Below are 12,487 nucleotides of genomic sequence, written 5' to 3'. Positions count from 1 at the left end.
CCGGATTTCCGCTTTCAATTCGGATAGATGCTGCCTAACATTCGGACTTCCGTTTGTCAGAATCCGGAATTCCGCTTGCTACAGTAACTGCTACAGTGAACTATTTTCTAAAATTATAGTTTGACCCCAAAACTTTATAAAACTGTAGTACGGCCCAAAACGTTATGAAACTTTTCAAATAGGTCCAATTTCAGAACTTCCCAAGAATAGTTAATTAGTTATCTTTCCCAAACTTTCTGAAATTATGATATGGCCCCAAAGTTTTTATTGTTTCGCTCAAAGGTCCTTTTCAACATAATACCTATATTTTTCAAAGTTCTCAAAACCTTTCACTTTATTCCAAAATATTCATAAATTATGGTATGGCCCAAAACATTTTAAATGTTTGTAAAAACGTCCAACTCCGAAATTTAATTCTTATTAAAATCAAAGATTTCAAATCTTAACAATTAAGTCCAAATTACTTAAATTTACAAAATACTTTTCTTTATAAAAACAAAAACTTTTAGTTTATGAAAAGTATTTAATTAAATTAATTTCTTGAGCTTCTCAAATGCTAAATCAAACATTAATTAAATCATACCGGCTTTACAAGAATTTATCTCACTAATTTGTTCGTTGAGCTTTAAACAATATTCTTGATGTCGCCGTTGTCCGTTGAGTGTCTTCAATCTTGATTTCACTTGCATAAATATTATCCTTCAAAAACTAGTGAAAATGTGAAATACAATATTTATTAAATCACTCAATACATATGTTTGTTATCATCAAAACTACATTATGTATAGCCCTTTAGGCTAACAATCTCCCCCTTTTTGATGATGACAAACGTTGCATGTATTTAAACAATCATTTTTCATAAAATCATTTTTCCATTAAATATAAAACATTTACAATGTGAAAATAATGATTTATTTAAAATATATAAAAAATAATTTGAGCTTAAAAAATTAATCATTTTTAATCTTGTTTGTTATCATCAAAATCAACATTATGGAAACATATATGTTAACAATCTCCCCCTTTTTGATGATGACAAACATTTCATGTATTTAAAGAATGATTCCACAAATATAGTCTTCTTTTACAATTTGCCAATTAGCTAAATTAATGATTTAAATACATGGATTTTTTTTCTCCCCCTCATCATCAAAAAGAAAACTTAATTGGCAAAGAAAAAAAAATAGCTAATTTTTTTATAAATTTGAAAACATGTATTCTTCTCCCCCTTCATCATAAAAAAGAAAACGTAAAGGAAAAGAATAAAAGTAGCAAATTTGTTACCCATGTTGTTTGAGTAGAAATTTTGAAAGAATCTCCCCCTAACAACAAGCATCACTTCAAATACAAGATTAGTAATATCACATCTAAATTATTATAGATAATGATAAGAGCCAACTCCATACATAAATCATCACACTAAAATATCATGAACCATTATTGCATCAATTACCAAGTCAACAACTCATAACATGAAATTTATCATATAAAACACCCGTGTAATCAAATCGTCATTATATCTCAAAGTGTATATTATTCTCTTCTTTTTGACAATATTGAAATGATATATTATTTTGTCTCCCCCTTTGGACAATAAAAAAAATTCAAAAATGAATATTATCCAAAATCATATTATATACTCCCCCTAAATATATGGCCAATTAAAAATTTAACCAAAATGATTTTATTCAAAAACATATCATATTTATCTCCCCTTAAAAATGAACAAATCTTCAAATACACAACATGATTAAAAACACTTCCATATAAGCTTAAACAATAATAACAAACCAACAACTCCTTCAATTTATCAAGCAACACACATATAATCATCAATTACCAAAATCATCAAGAAATCAAATCATTCCAAGTTTATGCCGAATTTTTGAAAATTCTTCTTCGCAAAGAGGTTTTGATTTCTTTACCAAATTGGCATGCATATTATCAAATATTCAAGCTCCATAATTATCAATGCAAGTTAAAAAATGATTTGAAAATTATTTAACAAAAACTCCCCCTGCATACATGCTCCCCCTAGATACATGCATATATTTTCATAACACAAATTAAATCATTCTCTCTTTTTCGATATCATTTAAAATAAGTAAGACATATTCAACAATACATCGATAAAGTACAAAAAATGCATACATTCACTAATCATAGATTGCATAAGATCAAGCTTCATCAAATATAATGTACTCATCAATGCACATTCTTTATCATCAAAACTTAAGTAAAACATAAGTACATAATGGCAATATATAAATCATCAAAATCAACATATGCCAATATATAGATCATCAAAATCAACATGACTATTAAGAAAAGCCATAATGATGAGTTAAAGAACAAGTGATCAAATATAATGTACTCATCAATGCACATTCTTTATCATCAAAACTTAAGTAAAAACATAAGTACATAATGGCAATATATAAATCATCAAAATCAACATATGCCAATATATAGATCATCAAAATCAACATGACTATTAAGAAAAGCCATAATGATGAGTTAAAGAACAAGTGATCAAATCCATTATTACAAATGCTCATATATATGTTTAAGAGATGATATAGTAGTTACACCTTGTGATGGATCTTTCAAAATTAAGTTCTTAAGGTGAGAAGAAACATACCTCCACTCCTTGGGGAGTATTTGAGAAGTACCTTCATTTTACTTCGCATTTGTTTCTTCATGTTGCTCCTCTTGATTTTCAAGTGGTGCATTCTTTTGACTATCATTTGATAATCTTCTTGTAGCTCTTCATCTACATTATCATCAAAAACAACTTTCTCCATATAGGAAGAATTAGACTCATCAAATATAACATGTATAAATTCTTCCACAATCAAAGTTCTTTTGTTATACACTCCATAAGTTTTGCTTGTGTTTGAATAGCCAAGAAAAATACCAACATCAAATTTTGGATCAAATTTGCCAAGATTATCTTTTGTGCTCAAAATAAAACATTTGCATCCAAAAGCTTTGCAATAACTAATGTTGGGTTTTCTATATTTCCAAAGCTCATAGAGAGTATTATTGAGATGATGTCTAATCAATGTGGTCTCAACCAATTTTTTAATAGACCTATCATTTCTCCATTTTATTGTGGAGTTATAGGTGATGAAAATTTATACTCAATGGTAAAACCATTACAAAAAAAATCTCAAATGCATGATTTTCGAATTATCCACCTTGATCACTTCTAATGCAAGAAATAACATATAACTCATCTATCATGCATATACATCACACAATCATGAAATATGTAAGTATTCAAAGATTGAGAATTAAAGCATATCACTTATTTGTCATGCTTAGGCATTAAATAATCATTAAAATCAAAACAAATCCATCATGATGAGTTGACAAGCTATCATCTTATATATATAACCATGCATCATGATAAAGCACTCAATGTTAAACACATTATCCAAATATAAAACATCCAAATATCAACCAATAATCATCATCAATCCACAATGAAAGCAACAATGCATATGAAAATGTAAGTGCATAATATAATAGAAAACTATGGTAAAATCCATAAGGAGAGCGCACTATGGAAGTGGTAATTTGAAATACTCAAAATGCACAAATTCAAATTTTCAAGATATTGAGTAAAATGAGTAAGTTTGAATCAATTAAAATGATTTTAGACACAAGAATTGATGTGGAATAATTTATAAGAATCAATTTGGATTGAATGATAATGATGGATTTTGGAATGAAAAATGAGAGAGAGGAACCGGTTTTTAGAGAGAGAGCAAGAACCGGAATGCCGAATGAAGAAGGAAGAAGAACAGTGTGAAATAACCCCCGAAACCGGATTTCTGGTTTGCACTAACCGGAATTCCGGTTGTGACCAGAAGCTTGAAACATTGAAAACGGATTGCCGGATGAGCTGAGCCGGAATTCCGGTTGGTTCCAGCAATGTTCCACGCGAAACCGGCTTTCCGGTTTTGATAACCGGTAGTCCGGTTTGAGGTAGAAAGTTGCCTCTTGAATTCGGCTTTCCGGATTTTAAGAACCGGTTATCCGGTTTTGAGGCAGAGAGGAGGCTTAGCAAATCCGGTTTTCCGGATGAGTGGAAAAGGAATATTTGCTAGCTCTTATACTTGTACTACATATACCATTTCATTTTTGGCTTTTAAAATTGATTAATTTTAAATAATTTTGAGATTTAAAACTTTTCAATAAGCCATTTAATACATGAGACATAAATGCATACAAGACCAAACATATGAAATCGTATCAAACAATGATGTCAATTTTATAAGTGAATGATGATATAACACAATTAATGGCATATGAATTCACACATATATAAGAGATGGACAATGATGATAGACAATTAAGAAGATGAAATCATAGACTATACAATCATCAAAATCAAACAAAGGCATCATGATAAATCACTCAATATCATACACAATGATAATTCCATCATGTAAACATACAAGCATACTTTCGCAATTTCATTTATCATGATTCATTCAACAAAATTAATATGGCAAGAATTGTTACCAAAACAATTAAATCATCTTGCCTCATCTTTTTCTCCTAGATCATGCTCAAATGATTATCCTCACAAGCTTCATCAAGGAACTCGCCACCATTCCTTGTTTGTGGTACCTACAAAACAAATTCAAGTTGTACCCTTTGGTACCCAAATACTCTTGGGTCCTTGAATGTTAGATTTAGTTCCTTTTGGAACCCAAATACATTTGACTCCATAATACACATTTCTTTTAATTGGACATCTATTCTTCATATGACCATTTTGATTGCAATAATGACATACAATTTGATCATTTGTGGAGATAGCCTTAACAAAATAATTCTTATAATATTTTTGTTTCAAGTAAGGCTTATACCCAAGTCCTCCTTTATCAAACACACATTTTTGTGAATTAAGCATGTTATCCAACATCTTTTGCCCATTTGTGAATTTCAAAACAATCTCATTCAACTCATTGCTCCTTTTCTTAAGCGTTTCATTTTCATTTATTAATTCATCAACATGTGATTTCTCATGCTCATACGAAGTACTTTGTTTACATGTGAATGATGCAATTCTATCATGTAACATTTCATTATCTAATTCCAATTCTTTGATCTTTTCATTTAATGAAACATTGGATTTTTGCAAGGCATCTTTTTCATTTTTCAAGTCATTTACATGTGATTCTAGATGCTTGTGTGAAGTGCTAGGTTTCTCATTTGATAATGCAACTCTATCATGCAATGTTTTATTTTCTAATTCTAGGCAACTAATCTTTGCACTTAGAGTTTCATTTTCATTTGTGAGCTCTACCATTTTCTTTTTAAGACATGTATTCTTTTTACCAAGTTTCATCCACTCATCATGCAATTCTTTAAAAGCATCATGTAATTCATCATAGGTAGGAAGATCATTTACCTCATCAAGTTCATCATCCGATTCATCTCCAATTGCCATAAGTGCCAAATTCGACACTTCATGAAATTCCTCCTCGCTTGTAGTCTCCTCATACACAATTTCAAGTTTTCTCCAAATTTCATAAGCATTAGAACAATTTGAAACTCTATGAAATTCCTTTTTATCTAAGGCACAAAATAAAGCATTCATAGCCTTGGAATTTAAAGACATATTTTTCTTATCCAATTCACTTAAAACATTCTTCCTAGGAATGAATGAACCATCACAAATTATTTCCCATAGTTCATAATCTAAGGCTTGTAAAAATACTCTCATCCTAGTTTTCCAATAAGGATAGTCATTACCATAAAAAAATGGAGGTCTAGTGGTGGATTGGCCTTCCATAAAAGTTGAACTAATTTGGGTTGCTATTAATCTTTAACTCTAGACGATTAAATCTACACAAGAGCACCCAGCTCTGATACCAAATGAAATATAAGTGTGCAACCCAAGAGGGGGGGTGAATTGGAATTTTAAAAATTATCCTAGCAAATCCACACAACAAGCAATCTAATGTCTTAATAAAAATTGAAAGCAATAAGTTCAATCAAAGTACAATAATTAAATAGCAAGGGAAGAGAAAGCAAACTCAAGGATTTTTACGTGGTTCGGCAATCCCCGCCTACGTCCACGCCTCCAAGCACACCGGGCTTGAGGATTTCACTATCCAAGCCTTTCCAAGGCTTCAAACGATTACAATTGACTTCAAGGTGTCAATGAACCTTTACAACAAGAGATTATATCTCCAATCTCTTCACCCCAAGTGTTTCTCACACTTGTACTCTCACAATTTGATGTGAAATGAAAAATACAACAATCAATCTCTCTTTAAGAGTGGATATACAAATTGAAGAACAAAGATGATTTAATGAATGATGATTCACGAAGTTGAAGCTCAATATATGTTGTGTGCACTTGTTCTTGCTTGCTTGGATTTTCAAAAAATGAATTGGTTTTGAGTTTATATAGTTTGAACTCAAAAACTAGCCGTTATGCACATTTTGGTCGTAACCGGATTACCGGTTATGGACATCCGGAATTCCGCTTAATGTTACCGTTACAGCCACAAATTTGAATTTTTGAACATCCGGATTTCCGCTTTGTCACATCCGGATTTCCGCTTACGCTCAGTAGCTTACTGCCCAACAACCGGATTTCCGTTTGTCAGGATCCGGATTTCCGCTTTCAATTCGGATAGATGCTGCCTAACATTCGGACTTCCGTTTGTCAGAATCCGGAATTCCGCTTGCTACAGTAACTGCTACAGTGAACTATTTTCTAAAATTATAGTTTGACCCCAAAACTTTATAAAACTGTAGTACGGCCCAAAACGTTATGAAACTTTTCAAATAGGTCCAATTTCAGAACTTCCCAAGAATAGTTAATTAGTTATCTTTCCCAAACTTTCTGAAATTATGATATGGCCCCAAAGTTTTTATTGTTTCGCTCAAAGGTCCTTTTCAACATAATACCTATATTTTTCAAAGTTCTCAAAACCTTTCACTTTATTCCAAAATATTCATAAATTATGGTATGGCCCAAAACATTTTAAATGTTTGTAAAAACGTCCAACTCCGAAATTTAATTCTTATTAAAATCAAAGATTTCAAATCTTAACAATTAAGTCCAAATTACTTAAATTTACAAAATACTTTTCTTTATAAAAACAAAAACTTTTAGTTTATGAAAAGTATTTAATTAAATTAATTTCTTGAGCTTCTCAAATGCTAAATCAAACATTAATTAAATCATACCGGCTTTACAAGAATTTATCTCACTAATTTGTTCGTTGAGCTTTAAACAATATTCTTGATGTCGCCGTTGTCCGTTGAGTGTCTTCAATCTTGATTTCACTTGCATAAATATTATCCTTCAAAAACTAGTGAAAATGTGAAATACAATATTTATTAAATCACTCAATACATATGTTTGTTATCATCAAAACTACATTATGTATAGCCCTTTAGGCTAACAGACCTCTTACAATCGGCTTTAGCGGTGTTAGTAACCCTTTATCTTTTATTGCAGCATATATTTCTACTATGCTCATGTTCAGTGGTGTGTATCTTCCACTCTGTTATAATAAGTTCACCATATAGTCAGATCTCAATCCTCTCTGGTCTCCAGGTGGTGGCAACTTATTGTAACCACTTACTTGGTTCTTCCGCTGGTTTCTCCCATAATTATTTCCTCCCTCTCGACCCCTTCCTACTAATGAAATTTCTCTTTTTTCACGATTTTCTTCCCAATCTCGACCCAGCCTTTCTGGTTGTCTATAATTAAACAATCATCAGTCGTAATAACGTCTATCATCCGTGTTCATCCTCGAGCTATACCCAAAGTTATCTCCTCTCATTCTCAAGTCTCTCCTTCTTACCGGACCCCCTGTCTGCATTTCTATTCTCTTCTTTTCTTCCTCTGTATCTTCAGTTTTTATATCAATTTTGCATGGTCGTACACCTCAACATATGTTGTTATCCCCTTAGTATATAAGTTATTTAACAATCGATTGATTCCCAACCTCTTCTTTAATCCCTCCAGAGCATCCGGATGATCAAAGGCCCCTAAATTAGTAACCTCCTTATGATATCTGGTCACAAAACTTCTCAAACTTTTAAATTCTCCTTGAAACTGCTCGTATCTTGCTCTGGTATGCATGAACCTCTAAAACGCACAGCGAAAAGCTCACATAACTCCTTGAAATTTCCTAAACTTCCCTTCTTTAATCTCTGGTACCACTCCCGTGCTTGTCCTTCTAATGTTAAAGGAAAAACATGGCACCTTTGAAAATCATTCAAACCTTGAATCCCAATCATCTCATTAAACCTCTCCACATGATTATTCGGGTTAGTTTTTCCTTCATACACCAATTCTAGAACCACATACTTGGGTGGCAAAGTTACCGCCATCACTTCACGTACCAAGGGGGACTCGTCATCAAGTAACAACCTTCCTACCACTTTCTTGGCCTCTGTTTTTACCTCTAATGCCTATAAAGTTTTTTGAAACTGCAGCATTCATTGTTCAAGCTTATTTGCCCGTTAGGGGTCTCTCAGCTCTTCCTTTCCTCTTTCTTGATTCAAGTTATTGATTCTCCCCCTCAACTCATTCACTTGTTCTCCTACACTTCTATTCTCTTGTCGTACCCCAACTTGTCGTAGTCCCATTCCGCTCTGATGTTCACCACCAAGCTCTTCCCTCTGTCACACTCTACTACTCTCTGGGTCACTAGCTCGAACTTGAGCCCCTCTGACGTGGGCATCAACCAGCCCCCTGATCATCTCCTCAAATCTTGCCATTTGCCTATCGATCCCTTCTCTCCATCTCTTATCTGCCGTGGCATTCATTTCCTCCGCCAATTGGCGCAAGGTCTGCATATCTCCGTCATTATCATTCATGGTTATTTCGTAATCTGATAGCCTCATCTTTCTAAATCTTCAAACGTATGGCTTTTCATACCGTTCCCCACAGACGGCGCCAAGATGTTGATGTCGAAAAAAGATCTCAATAGTTGAATTTGTTTCTTTAGGGGAATTACAGTGTGAATCCAAGCTCAAACGTCAGTTTGAACGCAACTTTCTATACCTGCCAACCACAAAACACGGTTAGGATATGTCAGTGGGGTTCCGGCGTAAACCCTCCGATGCTTAAGTCAGAAATTGTGTATAAGAGAAAAACAAACGAGAAGGAAGAATCGTGAAAAGTGAAAATTAAGGAATTTTTTCGGTAGAAAAGTTAAAAAATCTTATAGGGAATGTTAAGGCATTTAGGTAGGTGACTTATAGAATTTTTGGCTCATTTTGCTAACCCTTTTTTCTCGGATGCCCTCTTTAACTTAAATAGGCTCTTGGACGTGGGCAGCTACCACTTTAACTTCCACCCACTTTCTTCAGCAGTTGCACATAATTATCAATTGGAGGTTGTTTAAATAAATCGCGGAACACAACTTTCCTATAAATTAGGCCACGTTATCTTAACCATTAGCTTTCCATGTCAAGCTAATTCTCAGGTTGGACAAATAAATTATGAGGTCGAACTTCTTCACTTCCAAGTCGGATAAGTGATTTTCTCAGTCGCTCATGTAGGCTTAAGGTTGTATTCTTAAACCATGTCATTCACATAAATCTCACGTCGTACTTGTAAACCAGGTCGCCAACATAGGCTCCAGGTTATACTTAAGAGGCTAGCTTGACCATAATGAGTTCTGAGTAGATTGGGTCGACTATATTTCTAAACATTATCAGAAAAAACCCAACCCAAACAATGCTAACTCTTTCTAGAGGTTATCAGAAAATCCAACCCGAACAACTACACATTATTAACTTTTACCATATAACTATAATTTTTTTCACAACAGTTGTAGTTTAAAATTTATAACGCTTCAATACTAAAAAGGATCTATATAAGTTCATTTTAATGAACCTATCCCGACCCAATCATTAATTGAATTGAAAATAGTTAACTAAATCAACCCATTATAACACACTTGATCGTTCAAATTCTAATTGGACTGAGCTGAATTAGATTGGGTCTATGAACTTAAGTATAGAGGAAACTACAAAGTTCTGAATCTCTTAAAAATACTCCTTTCCGACTTGCTTTTTACAACACAACAACAAATCCCTACACCCTTTGCTATTTGAATACCTATACGTAGGAGACACGTTTTCACTGGATTTCGGAAACCACACTAGTGCAAAATCCGGAGGTGAAAACGCCACCCTCACTCTCAAATCCAATGAAAACCGTGTCCTGGCCGACGCCAGACGGTGGCACTGTTGCTTCGCAGACAAACATTTCGAAGAAGGGTGTTGTAAGGCTCGAGTTACTCTCAAAAGCCAACACGGTGCTTCATGACTCGAAAGGTAACTTTAGTTTCCTCAGTTTTTGGTGCTTAATTTGCTCCTATCCATTCACTATTTGTTGTCTTGTGTGTACGAATATTACCAAAATTAGTTGAAATCTATGCCAACAAATTAATGAAAAAAAAAAAATGCTCCTGAAACACTCAGACTTTTTTCTATATTCATGAATCATTATTACTTGTTATTGTCACTGTGAATATCATCCCAAAGTTTCCATATTTTGCACAAGCACACCTTAACCCAAAAAAAAAAAACTTTTCTTCCCCTGACAAGTGACAACTGTTTAAACAGAACTGTAAAAAAGTATAACAAAGCATTAACTCCAAGAAATGTCTATACGAACATCCACTTATTCATTTTCTTTAAATAATAAAAACAATAAGGACAAACAATCTCTTATTATTGTTGTGGCGTCGTTAAGCACCACAACTCTATCTTATGAAATAACCATCACACACAGAACTTCCGATTCTGCCCTTATTGCAACAATTATTCGATATTTTATTACTTGTTGGAAACTTTTATGAATCCAACTATTGGTGAGTCGGGTTCTTTGGTGAGAGTCTTCAAGTCAAAAGCAATCCAACATCTCGAGACACTCGTATCATAGAAATAGCCCACACATCTGCAATTCGAACTACATCTTTTGCCACAATCTTCAATTGTTATGTCTCCAATTCCATCATAAAAATTATACGTGCACATATAATGTCTAACACTTTCAAGCTTATAATAGTGGAAATGTTTTGTCCCACAAAAATTTGCTTGCGCAGGCTCACACTTATTGCTCCAACCAATCAAACCTTTTTCTGTAGGGCAAGCAACGCATTGATTGTCTTCACACACCCCCAGTTTGCCGCATCTCTCTGGCATCTGGCACTCACTGTCCCAATTTCTTGCATTACTACCTCTGAAGTCTTTACCAAAGAGAGTAAATCTTTCTTCCTCAGGAAGCCAATCAACCTCCTGGGAGTAAGTAAAGACCCTCAGATTTCCATCTATGCCTAGCCGAAGAAATGATATTGTGCTGTCGTATTTTGGCCTGTCAAAAATGAAACCGTTATCGCCTGAAGAATCTACTAGCGTCAGCTCATGCATTTTTCCTGGGGAAGATTTGAGCGTTAAACTCTTTAGCCCATTATACGAAATCGGAAACGTGTAGTATAAAATAGGCCGGGGAGCACTGCTGCTTTTGTAATAAAATGCCAATCTTTTGGGCTCCATCACGAAGCTGTGAGGGCCGTCCACGTTTTCTTTAACGGAGAGTCGGCTGACGAGCTTTGTGACCCGACCGACGCGAAGAGATTGACCCACCAAGAGAGTGTCAGTTGGATAGTCAAAACTCTGCCAGATGAAGTTACCCTTTGAGTCACGAAGCACCATGTTGCCATTTGGAAGCAACTCGAACCCCACGACACCTTTGTTGGCTGTGTTGCTTTGCCAAACGACAGTGCCGTCGGCTTCGGCCAGGACAAGATTTCCGTCGGCTCCCAAAGAGAACACGGCGTTTTCTCGAACCAGTTTGCCCCGGTTGGCTTCCCATACCCAACGGAAAACCGGTTCTTGCTTTTTGATACCCAAACGGAGAGCAAGGGTGAAAGCATTTGGTGTTGTGTTGTAAAAGCCAAGCTGGAAAGGATCATTGTAAATGCCTGACATTCTGTAATTTGCATTGTATTCATTGAAGTATTCCCCTAATCCTCCTTCATTCACGAACTTAAATGTTTCATTGGCAGGAACTTGAGCATTAGCTATGGCGAAAACAAGTGATAAGAGGAAGAAGGAGACTAATGCCGAGGAAGAAGACATTTTGATTGCTTAATTGGAGATGAATATCGATCGCTGAGGCAGCTCAGTATAAATAATGGCTAAACAGAGGCAAGTTGCATGTTAAATAATTGTTACTTCTTAACTATGAATCTCCCCTTTCACATTAGACTAGTTTGTTATGGATCTACATAACCGTACTATATATCGTTTTCAAGAATTTCTCTTTTATGCACATTGATTTGATCTGGAATCAAGAATTTCTTTTTTATGAACCCACAAATTTTTTATACTTCAAGCACGTGAGATTGCTGTCTTAATTGTGTTGTGAGAAAGCAAGAAGAAGAAATTTTAATTATGACTGTATTTAGCCTTGATTAAATTCTTC

The 12,487-nt window shown here is 34.3% G+C and overlaps 1 protein-coding gene across 1 annotated transcript in view; it reads right to left on the bottom strand.

Moving 5' to 3' along the window:
* Positions 1 to 12,183, bottom strand: part of LOC102631405 (epidermis-specific secreted glycoprotein EP1-like) — a 42,243-nt gene extending 30,060 nt beyond the window's left edge. Inside the window, exon 1 of the mRNA XM_052436364.1 lies at positions 11,296 to 12,183. Within this exon, the coding sequence (XP_052292324.1) occupies positions 11,296 to 12,141 (846 nt within the window). The 5' untranslated portion in view covers positions 12,142 to 12,183. The remainder of the gene's footprint in view (positions 1 to 11,295) is intronic.
* Between the last annotated feature and the right edge of the window lie 304 nt (positions 12,184 to 12,487).

This window comes from Citrus sinensis, chromosome 3 (genome assembly GCF_022201045.2).
Source record: "Citrus sinensis cultivar Valencia sweet orange chromosome 3, DVS_A1.0, whole genome shotgun sequence".
Classification (NCBI taxonomy): Eukaryota; Viridiplantae; Streptophyta; class Magnoliopsida; order Sapindales; family Rutaceae; genus Citrus; species Citrus sinensis.
This window is presented reverse-complemented; position numbering and strand designations above follow the sequence as displayed.